General features: G+C 41.2%; 1 protein-coding gene across 2 annotated transcripts in view; it reads left to right on the plus strand.

Annotated features, from left to right (window-relative positions):
• The window catches only part of RYR3 (ryanodine receptor 3), a 584,152-nt gene that overhangs the window by 399,257 nt on the left and 168,858 nt on the right, over window positions 1-16,037 (plus strand). For both annotated transcript variants that reach the window (XM_025390215.1, XM_025390216.1), the window contains exon 43: window positions 4,932-5,067. In XM_025390215.1, coding sequence (XP_025246000.1) covers window positions 4,932-5,067 — 136 coding nt within the window. The remainder of the gene's footprint in view (window positions 1-4,931; window positions 5,068-16,037) is intronic.

Here is a 16,037-nt window from a genome sequence, read left to right on the forward strand (position 1 = left end):
AGGAATTGAACTTTAAGCTACTGTTTCTATTAGTAAGAGAAATTCATGCCCATACACTCTGCCAGGCTTGATTCTGAAAGCTTCCCGCAGATGAACTCATGTGATCCTCAGATCAAGCCCTTTCATGATTGCCTGCCAGTTACGGGCAAGGAAGTAGAGGCATAAAGAGATTGGGTGGCATCCTCAGCGTCGTGCGGATAGTCAGTGGCACAGCCAGGCATCGAGAGCGTTGGGCTCCGGAGGCTGTGCTCCTACCCATTGTGTTACAGGAGGTCACTGTAGAGCCAAGAGTGGTGGAAACCACTGGAGCGTGTTAGGCAAAGGGGCAACACGGTACAATTCGTATGTTAGAAAACACCCCAGTTTCAGTAAGAAGAACTGATTGGAACAGAAATCAGTCCTGAGGCAAGGCGGAGAGTTTATGCGGTAATCAAAGCCCAAGACTGTGCTGGCTTCAATTAATATTGATGCAGTGGGTGTGAGAAGTGTTTGAAGCCAGGGGACCTATCTGTCAGAGGACAAATGGCAGCCATGAATTCGATATCAGTTCAGCCCATGTTTTCCTCTAAGGAGTGCAGGAGGTAGAGCAGATCTGAGGAGGCCGGCCATGAGTCTGGGTTCTGTCAAATTTAAGAAGCCCGAGGCTGCCAAATGGCAGTGCCAAGTAGGGAGTTGACTGCGTGGCAGCAAATCTCAGGAGAGCTCTCTGAGCTGCAGAGGGAGTGCACAGAGGGCGGCTGAAGCTCTGGGGGTACATGAGGTGACTCCGGCGGCTGGTCTGGAGCAAGAAGAGAAGCATAGCTAGGCCAGAGCCCTGAGGACCACCAGCATATTTAAGGGAGTCACCGAGGAAAAGGCACCAACAACAAACGTGAGGAGGAGCAGCCAAGAGGATGAGAAAACCCGGAAAATGTAGTGTCTGAGAAGCTGAGAGGAAACTCTGAGAAATCAATACGTATTTTTTTCTTCCTGTCATGTAGTGAAGGTGAGTTGGCTCAAAGAAGACAGGGTGAGGAACGAGAGAGAGGGGATGTCTTGATGAAACGATTATGGCAGCCGATGGCCTTCCTCTGGCTGAGGCAGCCGCACAGACCACATAGATTTACCGCTCACGAAGATTCTGCTGTTTCAGGCCTTGGCAGAGAATCATTGGCCAAGCTGCAAAACCATGTCTGATCTATTAAGATGAGATGATAATTACCCACCAATAATTCATTGACATTTTTGAGTTAGTAAATTCCATTTCAAATGCATTCAACTGATAATTACCGAGGGCCTATCATGAACCAGACAGACAAAACGCCCGTGTTTATGCAGCATATTTCTAATGGGAGGAACTTCTGTTGTAGTAAGAGAGGATATTACTTTGCTGGGGCTGCCAGAACAAAGTACCACAGGTTGGGTGACGTAAACATCGGAAATTGATTTTCTCACAGTTCTGGAAGCTCAAAGTCCAAGATCGAGGTGTGGGCAGATTTGGTTTCTTCTGAGGCTTCACTTCCCGGCTTGCAGATGGCCACTGTTTTGCCGTGTCCTCACGTGGTCTTTTCTTTGTGTGCACGTATCCTTGGTATCTCTCTCTGTGACCAGATTTCCTCCTCTTTAAGGACATGACCCCAACAACTCAGTTTAACTTGGTCACTTCTTTACAGCTCCTATCTCCACAGAAACATGCTGGGATACTGGAGGTTAGGGCTTCCACATGTGAAATTTGGGGGAGACCATTTAGCCCGTGACAGAGGGGTTTGTCTCTGAGTTGATCACTTTATTTTGTTCTTTAAAGTATTTTGAAATATCAAAGAGACATTTTTAGAATAATATTTTGAGGTGGCAAATAAATTTAAGTAAAAGTATTTTTATTATTTTGTGAAATTCAGTAAATATTTCCAGTGGACTTATAAATCATTATTTTCCTTAAGGAAATGATGAGTACCTTATAAATCATTAAGTTAAAGGCAGGAATCAAGGAAAGAATCTATTTACTGACCTTATCAAATATGATATTTATCAAACAACCCCATTACATAATAGAAGAACCTTGCTTTTTAATATTCTTTTAAAAGAGGGTAGATGCGGTGGCTCATGCCTGTAATCCCAGCACTTCAGGAGGCCAAGGCAGATGAATCATTTGAGGTCAGGAGTTCAAGACCAGTCTGTCCAACATGGCGAAACCCCATCTCTATTAAAAAGCAAAAATTAGCCAGGAGTGGTGGTGGGTGCCTGTAGTCCCAGCTACTCAGGAGGCTGAGGCAGGAGAATTGTTTGAACCCGGGAGGCAGAGGTTACAGTGAGCTGTGATCGTGCCACTGCACTCCAGCCTGGGAGCCTGGGTGACAGAGCGAGACTCCATCTCAAAAAAAAATAAATAAATAAATCTGTTAAAAGAAGTCCCAGTCAATATAAGTTAGGGTTAACTTTAATAAGCCCTCCCAGCTGCAAAAGGAGTAAGTGAAAATGACCAGACCAGAGGGAAATGTTAGGCCCTGTAGGCCTGTGTTGTGAAGGATACCATCTACCTCCTACATATGCACACCGAGACTCGAGCACCATGCCACTGTCAGTGCCTTGCATGAGAGCTTCCATCAATGCTGTGTCTATTCATGGGCTCTGGTTCTAGTGGGAGAGACCTCAGCCAAACTCTATTATTCATACATTTAGATGACAGTAAATAGCTCAGTATTTCAGGTGGTGTGATGATAACCCATGCTTGTGTGAAAACAGCTGAATGCGTCCTCTTTGACAAGGCAATACCACAAGGTTTTGAACTCCCTATTCTGTTCTCAGCCCCAGTTCATCTTTTGAAACAGTGTTGCTCAGCAAAGACATGGAGCCTCCGTTGGAAGAAGTCAGATGTGATGAATGCAGGCTAGCAAGCTGGGAGCTTGAGGAAATCTGTAAAAGGGATGAGGTTTGCCACACCGTTTTCAAGTAATTGGGGTGGCTTAGCACACTGCCATAGACTTTATTCAGCCCAGTGTCAGGAAATTACCCAAGTTTGGTTCACAGGAAAGAACAGCAAAGGACTGCTATGCTGGGATTTCTCCCTTCTATTGATCACGGCAGAAATTAGATCATTCAGGATTGAACAGTAGCCCCACCCCAACACATACACATACATACACATGCAAACACACACACTCAACTGTCTCTCTCTCTCTCTCTCTCTGTCTCTCTCGGGCAATTATAGCAGCCTATGAAATACCTGCACCTGCAATCTTGAAAACTCTGCCCAATTCTGGCCCTTATTGATGCTTCCCTGACATTTTAAAGACAAAATCAAATCTGAACTCTAAACAGAATATTATCTTTACTGGTTTAAGAAGGAAAAAGTGTGGTGACAGATTCTTGTTGAGTTTTGCCTTATTTTTATTATACTTGCAAAATAGAATATTTGACGTCAGTAAATAGCTGATTCATTGAACAAACGTTTATTGAACAGCTACTATGTGCTAGGCCCCAGCGGTTAAAAAAATTCTTAAAAACACCATCCCTGACTTTGAGGATTTTGGAGCACTGTGGATTCTCCTCTTCTCTGTGTATACATAAAATATGAAAGGTGAAATTAGAATAGCAACTGCGTTTTTTAAACAAGGTGTATTTGCCAGGCTTTTTGCCTGATAGCTGCTGAAAAGTAGAGCAGAATCTACAATTGTCTATAAGATCCTAGCACAGAGATCTCATGATGAGTGTCTAGTAACCTGGAAGCAAAGAGACCACCACCAATCCCAGTCCTTAATGGATGAGGATCTCTTTTTCTGGCCATCCCAACCTTAACGTCTTGGCTTTTGACCTTGGACAGCTGTTGTGGATGCAGAACGAGAGTAGACTCCCCTGATTACTCAGGGGCCCACTCTGGGTCAATCAGTGACTGAATATTGTGGCCTTGCAATACCATGGCCAAATGAACATGGGCGGCCCCCAGTGGCCCTTCTTTTTCTGCACTGTTATCTCCCCAGACATATGCTAGCTAGGCTTATTTTTAAATGAGAGCTCCCTCTCGCCAGGACTGGAAAAACCAGGCACTGATAGTACATGGTGTGTTCCTACATAACAATGATAATCAATCTTGTTAATTACTTGGAAACAAAAAATGAATTGGAGGCTCTTTCTAGCCTCTAGGGAAATGGAAGCCTTTCAGTTCTTAGAATTTCACAGGCCTCATAGCTATCTAGTTTAAAAAAAAAAAAAAATTGAGTAGTTCTTTGTTTCTTATATATGTGTAAGATTTATTTTTAAATTTTATTTTGTTAAAATATACAAAATATATATTTTACGATCTTGAAATTTTTTAACTGTATATGTAGTATTCAGTACTTTTGAACTGTCACCACCATCTATCTCCATAACTCTTTCCATCTTGTAAAACTGAAATTCTAGACCCATTTCACAATAACTTTCCATTCTTCCCTTCCCTCCCCCAAGTCCCTGGCAACCGCCATTCTACTTTGTCTTTATGGGTTTTACTACTCGAATTACCTCATAAGAATGGAATGATACAGTATTGGTCATTTTGTGACTGGCTTATTTCACTTAGCGTGTGTCCTCAATGTTCATCACATTGTAGCATATATCAAAATTCTGTTCCTGTTTAAGGTTGAATATCCCATTGTACGTATATATCACATTTTGCTTATTCATTCATTCATCCTTCAATGGCCATGTGGGCTGCTTCCATATTTTAACTTTCAATTATTTGGGGGTATATACCCAGAAGTGGAATTGCTGGATCATAGATTAATTCTGATTTTAATTTTCTGAGGATCTCTAGTACTGTTTTCCACAGTGGCTGTACCATTTTACATTCTCACCAGCAGTGCACAAGGGTTCCAACTTCTCCACATCCTCAACCATCACTTGTTATTTTTTGAGGTGTGTTTTTTAATAGCCATCCTAATACGTATGAGAGAACACTTTTGTACTATTTCTGGCAGGTGGTGACCTACTTGGCAGGCTGTGGCCTACAGAGCTGCCCCATGCTTCTGGCCAAAGGATACCCTGACGTCGGCTGGAACCCCATCGAAGGGGAACGCTACCTGTCCTTCCTGAGGTTTGCCGTCTTCGTGAACAGTGAGTGCCACAGTTTTCCATACCTTTTATACCCAGAATAGCATGATCATGGATACGTACAAGGAAAAGGATACCCTTTCCGTTGCTTCTGATCCAAAAATAGGGGTTTGGTGGCTGGCAAGAGAAATCTCAGAGAATCAGGCCAGATAAGGATAAAGAGTAGAGTCCAGTGAACAGAGCACTGAGCATTAGTCCCAGATCCAGCAAGAAACTCACTGCCTGAGGTTGGACGTGTCATCTCTCTGCACTGTAAAAGGGGGCCTTATGAATATCATAGTTGATACCTCACCTGTTTCACAGAGCTAAATGCATATGTGCATCTAGATCCCTGGACTGTTCGATGGATGGATGGATCGATGGATGGATGGATGGATGGATGCATGGATGGATGGATGGATGGATGGATGGATGAATAAAATCAAGTATAACTGAGTAGCCGTAAAACATAAGTAAACTCCCAGGAGAAAAGAATTGCTATAGCAACCCTAAATATTATTCTTCATAATACAATCTACCTCCCATTTATAGTGAATTCCAACACTACCAGAATTCTTTAGTTGCACTGGAATGATATGCTGAATATTATGTAAAGTAAGTGGGGTACTTTCTTGAAAATGAGCCTTGTCTCCTAAGAATTTTTGTTATAATACTAATTCACTTGTATTGACATTATAGTTATAGTCCCTCTGTCATTCCTCAGTTTGGGGTTCCGGGCTAACAAATTGCACTAAGCAGGTTAGGTGATCTCAAAGAGAGATTGCAGCTAACACACAATCATGCCAATTATTCTAAGTATAAGAATTTGTCTCAAAATATGTTGACATAATGTGATCATTATATTCCCATGTGCTTTTCTTATTGTCTCTCTACCCTCCCATTTCACCTGCTTACTTTTCTTCACCATACTATGCTATAGTCTTAATATTTAAATGTTTTCTTTTCTCCTTGTCCTGGTTAGATTTCAGGCCTTGAGGTGGTTGTGTTTTATTCCCCCGGGACCCACCCAGCCAACTTCCTAACCAACTCTCTCTGCTTCTCTCCATGTATTCATCACTGCATCCTTCTGTGTTTATCACCAGCTTTGTTAACCTCCATTTTCTTCTCTCGGGGGCAGTTTTAGAGTAACTTCTAATAGCCTGGTTCACTTTGTATCCAAATTATCACATGTCCAGAATTAATGCAGAGTTAATGTAGGAGTAAAGCAAATTTGTGGGTGTATGAACTGGATATTAATAATTTATACAGCTCACCGAATTACGTAAATAGATTGTTTGCAGACAAATCCGATCAAGGCAGGACCAATTTATTCATCTTGGTCACCTTCACAGTCAAGATCAAGAGCTTTTTGAGTCATTTTATGAGACCATCTACCTGGATTGTGGAGGTAAAGGAATCCACTGGCTCTTGTCCTATCCAGACTGCCTAAATTCTAACACTTGCTTTTGTGGGTTAGGTACACCCATATTGAACTAAACTCCAGACCAAAATGTTTGGTCCACTCCTTTTGTTTTCAGATTATTTTATATCTTTTCAGTATATTTTTTGCACTACAATTTTATAATGCAACAAACTCTGGCAAACTGACCCATCAATAGAAACGTTTGTGGGTTTTAGTTTAATGTTTATTTTGTCTCCGTAATAGTGTTATATATGTAAAGTTTCAGTGCCGCAAAAGAGATAGCACTTGAATATAAAATTTTCTTTTTAATTCTCAGCAAGGCAAGGTACTTCTATAGAAGGGTGCGCCCTTACAGATGGAGCAATGGTGAGCGCACATTTGGACAAGGGAGGGCAAGGGGTTCATATTCCTGATGCACATGGCGCCTGCTGCTGTGTCATTCCCCTATTGGCTAGGGTTAGACCACACAGGCTAAACTAATTCCCACTGGCTAATTTAAATAGAATGACAGGGTGAGTGCTTTGGTGGGAGTCAGGACAGAGCAGGTAGCAGGTATGAGTTAGGGTGGAGCAGGTGATCAGAATGATTCAGGGTGGAGTAGGTAATAGAAAAAGGTTGCTTTACGAGGAAGTTTAAAAGTAGAAGGAAAAGTATTGAACATACGGACATATTAATTATTTGAAAAGAAATTTAGAACTCATATCTAACAATAGCCATGTCTAGTTTTGGCAAAGGACGTCAGCTTCTCCTTTCAAAGAATTTTCAGTCTTTTAAGGGGAGTAGACATGGACAGAGATTACTACAATAAAAGTAAGTGGAGTAAGGCAGGGAGAGAGCACTGAAGGGGTTCAAGAGGGTAAACTTATTGAGGAGATCAGAAAAGGCCTAATGGAGGAGGTGATGTTAGAGATAAGCTTTGAAAGGTCGAGTTTCCAAATACTTAGATTCAGTTGAGGAGCAGCATGTACAGTGGCTCAAAGGCTAAAGCATGCTGTGCTCAGGAAACCTAGTGCTATTGTTTAAATGTGTCCCCTAAAAAGCATGTTTTAGAAACAATCCCGCGAGTTGGGAGATGGGGCCTAATTGGAGGTGTTAGGTCATGAGGACCTAACACCTCATGAATGGATCAATGCCCATTATAAAATGGCTTGAGGCCACAAGTTCAATATCTTGCTTTCTTGTGCACACTCTCTTGCCATGCGATGCCTTCTGCTGTGTTATGATGCAGCAAGAAGGCCCTTAACAGGTGCACCCCCTTGATCTTGGACTTCCCAGCCTCCGGAACCATGAGCCAAATAAACCTCTGTATTTTATAAATTACCTAGTCTTTGATATTCTGCTATAGCCGCACAAAACAGACTAAGATACCTAATGATCTGTCAGTCTGGAGGGTAGCTGTGTGGATGGCAGTGGTAAGACATGAGGTTTAAAAGGTAGGTGGTTATAATGGGGAAAACCTAAATGCCAAGTTGAAAATTTAGTATTTATTCCGTGTATAGAGAACTGCAAAACTTTTTAACAAAAGAGAGACTGATGGGTTGATACCAACTCATGGGTTCTATGCTCAGGTTAGAATAATGAGTTTATAAATTATTAGGGTGTTGGTAAAAGGGACTGGAAGAGATACATTTCAATGAAATTACAGAGGTAGAATTCATAGGACTGTATTAGGCCATTCTTGCATTGCTATAAATAAATACCTGAGACTTGATAATTTATTAAGAAAAGAGGTTTAATTGGCTCACAGTTCTGCAAGCTTTATAGGAAGCATGGCGCTGGTATCTACTAAACTTCTGGTGAAGACTCAGGGAGCTTCTGATCATGGCAGAAGGCAAAGATGGAACAGGCATGTCACGTGGTGAAAGCAGGAAGAAGAGAGAGAGAGTGGAGAGGCTGGAGGTGCCAGACCTTTTTTTTTTTTTTTTTTTTGAGACAGGGTCTTGCTCTGTCACCCAGGCTGGAGTGCAGTGGTGCAATCTCAACTCACTGCAGCCTTGACCTCCCAGGTTCAAGCAATCCTACATCTCAGCCTTCCAAGTAGCTGGGACTATAGGCATGCCAGTGAATCTACCATCCTGGGGTCTGGAGAGTGGTAGCCCCTCCCCACAGCTCCACTAGGAGTACCCCAGGAAGGACTCTGCATGGAGCCTCCAACCCCATATTTCCCCTCGGTACTGCCCTAGTAGAGGTATTCTGTGGGGCTCCACCCCTGCAGCAGGATTCTGCCTGGGGACCCAGGCTTTTCCATACATCCTCTGAAATCTAGGTGGAGGCTGACAAGTGTTCTCCACTGTTACATTTTGCATACCTACAGGCTTAACACTACATGGAAGCTGCCAAGAGTTATGGCTTGCATTCTCCAAAGTGGCAGCCCGAGCTATAGCTGGGCCCATTTGAGCCACAGCCAGAGTTGGAGCAGCCAGGATATATGGGGAGCAATGTTATGAGGCTGCCCTGGGCCTGGCCCACAAATTAATTCTTCCCTCCTAAGCGTCTGGGCCTATGATGGGCGGGGCTGCCGTGAAGGTCTCTGAAATGCCTTTGAGGCCTTTTCCTCATTGTCTTGGATATTAGTGCTTGGCTCCTTTTTAGTCATGCACATACCTCTAGTAAGTAATTGCTCTACATCCCACTTGATTTCCTCTTCTGAAAAAACTTCTTCTTTCTCTGCCACATGGCCAGGCGCAAATTTTCCAAACTTTTACACTCTGCTCTTGTTTAAATAAATTTCCAACTTTAAGTCATTTCTTCATTCTCACATCTGAACATAAATTGTTAGAAGCAGCCATGCCACTTCTTGAACCCTTTGCTGCTTGGAAGTTTCTTCCACCAGGATACCCTAGGTCATCACTGTCAAGTTCCAACTTCCACCAATCCCTAAGGCATGAACACAATGCAGCTAAGTTCTTTGCTAATGCATAATATGCATGATCTTTGCTCCAATTCCAAATAAGTTCCTGATTTCCATCTGAAACCTCAGCAGCTTGGACTTCACTGTCAGCATTTTGGTCACAACCATTTAACTAGTCTTCAAGAAGTTCCAAACTTTCTGTCATTTTCTTCTGAGCCCTTCAAACGCTTTCAATCTCTGCTGCCTACTCAGTTCTGAAGCTGCTTCCACATATTCAGGTGTCTTTATAGCAATACCCCACTCTTTGATACAAATTTTCAGTATGACGCCATTCTTGCATTGCTATAAAAAAAGAAAAAAACCTGAAACTGGGTGATTTATTAATAAAAGAAGTTTAATTGGCTCGTGGTTCTGCAGGCTTTACAGGAAGCATGGTGCTAGCATGTGCTTGGCTTCTGGTGAAGCCTCTGGGAGCTTTCAATTATGGCAGAAGGTGAAGGGGGAATAGACACCTCCTATGGTGAAAGCAGGTGTAAGGCAAGGGGGAGGTGCCACACTTTTAAATGGCCAGATCTCTTAAGAACTCACTATCGTGAAGACAGTACCAAGCCGTGAGGGATCTGCCCCCATGATTCAAACACCTCCCACCAAGCCCCACCTCCAGCATTGGGGATTACAGTTCAACATGAGATTTGGGCAGGGACAAATATACAAACTATATCAAGAACTGAATGGTGATGATGATGGCTGAGCCTAGGTATGTTAAGAGAAAAGGAACAGAGGTCACATTGAAGCTTAGAGATTTTTGAGGGTAGAGGGAAAGAAATAAAGATGTCAGAAGAAGCAAAATGATTTGAGATGGAAGGTAATCAGCTTGGCTTGGGTCACATTGTATTGATTTTTCTGTGTACAATACCCATAAAGAGATACCCTTAATTGAATCTATAGGATAGAAATCCGTCAATCAACAGATTAGAACGAAGTAGATTTGCAGTCCGTCGGTAGCTCAAATGCTTCACAGTAGGTTGCCACAGGCAAAGGCATGAAAAAAAAATGGAGAGTATGAAAAAGAAAAATGAGAATATTTCTGAATACTTAGGAGGAGGAATAGTGGCTCAATCACAACAGAATGTTACGGAGGAGTTTGGGCTAGAGAATGGAGTATCCTGGGTTCGAATTTGGCTCTATCATTTGCTAGTTGTGTGAATTTAAGCAAGTTAGTCAAAATACCTAACCTCAGTGCTTTTTTATATGTAACAATGTATTATCATCTCTGTTTTACATATAAAATGAAATAATCCCTGGAAAACTCAGATTAGCCCAGTGCCAGAAACCTTATAAACTTGTAGTTATGATCATTGTTGTTCATGATCTTTATGAGAGTGGTAGGGCATTTGAAATGGGAAAACTGTAACTAATAGATTTCTTTGGGATCTCAAAGCCCTTTATAAGTCCTTATGTCTAAAAGGTGATTCAAAAGGACTTTCTGGATACTTTTGTGACCTCTGCTCAGCAATGAAAGACCAAAGTGATATAAGATGATGGGAGCATTCATGGTGGGTGGTGGTAGACGATGGTTGGTGGCAGGGGTGTTCATGGTGGGTAATGGTGAGTGGTAGTGGGAGCTGTGATAGTGGGTGATGAATGGTGATGATGCTAGTGATAGTGGAATATGATAGTCAGTCAGTGGCTATAGTGAGTTGTAGGGTGATTGAGGTGGGTGGTGGTTAGTGAAGGTAGACATGGTGATGGTAGTGGGTAATGATGATGGTGATGATGGGATATGATGGTTGGATGGTGCATGGTCATACAGGGTTGTAAGGGTGAGTGGTGAATGACGGTGAGTGATGATGAGGGTGGCGAAGATTGTGGTGAGGATCATAACAGCTAACACTTATTTACCGGTAATACACAGCATTTACCATGTGCCAGGCACTGTTCAAAACACTTCTACATATATTAACATAAATCATATGACAATCCAAGGAAGGAAGCATGTTAGTCTGTTCAGGCTGCCATAATAAAATACCATAGACAAGGTAGCTTATAAACAACATAAATTTATTTCTTACACTTCTGAAAACTGGGAAGTCCAGGATCAAGGTGCTGGCAGATTCGGTGTCTGGTGAGGTTTCTGGTTCATAGATGGTGCCTTCTCATTGTGTTCTCACATGGTGGAAGAGGCAAGGCAGCTCTCTGGGGCCTCTTTTATAATGGCACAAATCCCATTCATGAGGGCTCTGCCCTTATGACTTAATCACCCACCAGAGGCCCTACTGCCTAATATTGTCACCTTGACAGTTAGGATTTCAACATGAATTTTGGAGGGTGGGGAGACGCAAATATTCAGACCACAGCAGGTGGATACAATTATCTTCATCTTATAGATAAAGACCCTGAAGCTTAGATTAAATACCTTGCCCAGTCTCATGGGTAGTAGAAAGTAAAGCCAGAAATTGAATCAAGCAGTTTGACTCCAGAGGCCAAACTTTATGAACCGTTGTACGCTGTTGTCTTCCTGTCTCCCTAATGAACAAGGAAAAACAACATTTTCTCCTTTGAGCTTGTCAAAAGTTGTGATATTATTTAATCACTGTTTGGTGCTAATTTAAAAAATTTTGAGCCAAATCAAAACTTTTAGTATATCAAAATAATGGAATTAGAAAACTCTTTCTAACATTATTTTACTATTATTTCTTAATGTTTGTAGAAAATCTTCTTAAATATTTGTCTTTAAGAAAATGTTTTAAGGCATATAATTCGCTTCTCTTTATTTTTATTAGCTGTTGAAAATTCTTGGGTTGTGTTTAACTCTGGAAGTAATGAAGTCGATAAGCTTCTATTTTCCTGGCAGTTGCAAACACTGTAGCCAGGCTAAGCACAGATGTGTTTGGGTGTCTGTGATTAATCCCTTCCTATTGTAGATTCTGAGAAGGAAAAGATTTCCTATCCACAAGAAAAAGGGAAAAGTTATTCTGTGTTTTCTTAGCGTCCTTGGAGAGTTACAGCGATATCTTCCCCAGACTACAAACTTAGTTTAAGGAACATAATGTCTCCTAGTTTTGCTGAATCTGCTTTCCTAGGTAGATTTATTATCAGCGGGCATAACTTGGGCATCCATCATGTGACATGTGAAGAGTCTATGAGGGGCTATGAAACATGATGCTCTAGAAGTCCTGCCCAGAAGTCACTTCCTGCAACTCAAAGCAGGAAACAGAGAAAACCCAAGTACAGTGATCAGAAACATGTGTGGAATAATTACTAAAAACTTTATAATCAATCACACCTACCTACATAGTGACACATGGGACTGTTGGCATGCCAAAATGATGGTGTTTGTTGGAATCTGGTAGAATTAGTCAAGGGATGCGTAAGGAAGAAGGCAAGTGTTGAATAACATCTTGAAATAAATGGATATAGTTTAACAGAGTCCTATAGGGGGAGCATATGGATAGACTGTTGTGCTGGGAGACATACATCTTTTAGGGTTGAGAGTACAAAGTGTCATCTTAGCTTTGAAGGGCGTGTGAGGTGTAGACACTTAAGAATCATCTGGTTTATTTCTGCCCTTGTGTTCATGTTTTTAGAGTCAGAAAGGGCATGTTAACCATTCTTCAGTGTGATTGGTACTAGACTAGGCATGGTTAGGGCTAAATGTGTGAGACATAGTTTTGTTCTCAAGTTTATAAAACAGTTGAAAAGATGCAGCAAACTCTTGAAAAGTTAACCAGTGACAAAAGATTTAAATAACAGTTTAAGACAAATAGGAACAACATTGCAATGTTGTACTCAGGAGACATATCATGCTAGAGTGATAAGAAGGTAGAATATAAGGTACACTTGAGATATAGCTAGTTGCAGTTGGATTCTTAACATCTATATTATACCTTTGTACTAACTATAAGGTATCTTAGTCCATTTATACTGCAGTAATGAAATACCTGAGACTGGATAATTTATAAAGACAGAAATTTATTTCTCATAGCTCTGAAGACTGGGAAGTTCAAGAACAAGGCACCGGTAGGATTGATGTCTGGGAGGGCTGCTGTCTGCTTCCAAGATAGTACCATGTTGCTGCGTCCTCTGGAGAGGAGGAACACTGTGTACTCACGTGGCGGAATCAATTGAAGGGCAAGAGAATATCCCTTCAATTTTAAACCCTTGTATAAGTGTACTAATCCCACTCATGCGGGCAGAGATCCTTATAACTTAATCACCTCCCAAAGTCCACACTTCTTTTTTTTTTTTTTTTTTTTTAATTATGCTTTAAGTTCTAGGGTACATGTGCACAACATGCAGGTTTGTTACATATGTATACATGTGCCATGTTGATGTGCTGCACCCGTCAACTCGTCATTTACATTAGGTATTTCTCCTAATGCTATCCCTATCCCCTCCCCTACCCCACAACAGGCCCTGGTGTGTGATGTTTCCCATCCTGTGTCCAAGTGTTCTCATTGCTCAATTCCCACCTATGAGTAAGAATGTGTGGTGTTTGGTTTTCTGTCCTTGTGATAGTTTGCTCAGAATGATGGTTTCCAGCTGCATCCATGTCCCTACAAAGGACATGAACTCATCCTTTTTCATGGCTGCATACTATTCCATGGTGTATATGTGCCACATTTTCTTAATGCAGTCTATCATTGATGGACATTTGGGTTGGTTCCAAGTCTTTGCTATTGTGAATAGTGTAGCAATAAACATATGTGTGCATGTGTCTTTATAGCACCATGATTTATAATCCTTTGGGTATATCCCCAGTAATGGGATGGCTGGGTCATATGGTACATCTAGTTCTAGATCCTTGAGGAATCGCCATACTGTTTTCCATAATGGCTGAACTAGTTTACAATCCCACCAACAGTGTAAAAGTGTTCCTATTTCTCCACATCCTCTCCAGCACCTGTTGTTTCCTGACTTTTTAATGATCGCCATTCTAACTGGTGTGAGATGGTATCTCATTGTGGTTTTGATTTGCATTTCTCTGATGGCCAGTGATGATGAGCATTTTTTCATATGTCTGTTGGCTGTATGAATGTCTTCTTTTGAGAAATGTCTGTTCATATCCTTTGCCCACTTTTTGATGGGGTTGTTTGTTTTTTTCTTGTAAATTTGTTGGAGTTCTTTGTAGGTTCTGGATATTAGCCCTTTGTCAGATGAGTAGATTGCAAAAATTTTCTCCCATTCTGTAGGTTGCCTGTTCACTCTGATGGTAGTTTCTTTTGCTGTGCAGAAGCTCTTTAGTTTAATTAGATCCCATTTGTCAATTTTAGCTTTTGCTGCCGTTGCTTTTGGTGTTTTAGACATGAAGTCTTTGCCCATGCCTATGTCCTGAATGGTACTACCTAGGTTTTCCTCTAGGATTTTTATGGTATTAGGTCTAACATTTAAGTCTCTAATCCATCTTGAATTAATTTTCGTATAAGGAGTAAGGAAAGGATCCAGTTTCAGCTTTCTACTTATGGCTAGCCAATTTTCCCAGCACCATTTATTAAATAGGGAATCCTTTCCCCATTTCTTGTTTTTCTCAGGTTTGTCAAAGATCAGATGGCTGTAGATGTGTGGTATTATTTCTGAGGACTCTGTTCTGTTCCATTGGTCTATATCTCTGTTTTGGTACCAGTACCATGCTGTTTTGGTTACTGTAGCCTTGTGGTATAGTTTGAAGTCAGGTAGCGTGATGCCTCCAGCTTTGTTCTTTTGACTTAGGATTGTCTTGGAGATGCGGGCTCTTTTTTGGTTCCATATGAACTTTAAAGCAGTTTTTTCCAATTCTGTGAAGAAACTCATTGGTAGCTTGATGGGGATGGCATTGAATCTATAAATTACCTTGGGCAGTATGGCCATTTTCACGATATTGATTCTTCCTATCCATGAGCATGGTATGTTCTTCCATTTGTTTGTGTCCTCTTTTATTTCACTGAGCAGTGGTTTGTAGTTCTCCTTGAAGAGGTCCTTTACATCCCTTGTAAGTTGGATTCCTAGGTATTTTATTCTCTTTGAAGCAATTGTGAATGGAAGTTCATTCATGATTTGGCTCTCTGTTTGTCTGTTATTGGTGTATAAGAATGCTTGTGATTTTTGCACATTAATTTTGTATCCTGAGACTTTGCTGAAGTTGCTTATCAGCTTAAGGAGATTTTGGGCTGAGACAATGGGGTTTTCTAAATATACAATCATGTCATCTGCAAACAGGGACAATTTGACTTCTTCTTTTCCTAACTGAATACCCCTGATTTCTTTCTCTTGCCTGATTGCCCTAGCCAGAACTTCCAACACTATGTTGAATAGGAGTGGTGAGAGAGGGCATCCCTGTCTTGTGCCAGTTTTCAAAGGGAATTTTTCCAGTTTTTGCCCATTCAGTATGATATTGGCTGTGGGTTTGTCATAAATAGCTCTTATTATTTTGAGGAACGTTCCATCAATACCGAATTTATTGAGCGTTTTTAGCATGAAGGGCTGTTGAATTTTGTCAAAAGCCTTTTCTGCATCTATTGAGATAATCATGTGGTTCTTGTCTTTGGTTCTGTTTATATGCTGGATTATGTTTATTGATTTGCGAATGTTGAACCAGCCTTGCATCCCAGGGATGAAGCCCACTTGATCATGGTGGATAAGCTTTTTGATGTGTTGTTGAATCCGGTTTGCCAGTATTTTATTGAGGATTTTTGCATCGATGTTCATCAGGGATATTGGTCTAAAATTCTCTTTTTTTGTTGT

Source organism: Theropithecus gelada, chromosome 7a, assembly GCF_003255815.1.
Source record: "Theropithecus gelada isolate Dixy chromosome 7a, Tgel_1.0, whole genome shotgun sequence".
Classification (NCBI taxonomy): domain Eukaryota; kingdom Metazoa; phylum Chordata; class Mammalia; order Primates; family Cercopithecidae; genus Theropithecus; species Theropithecus gelada.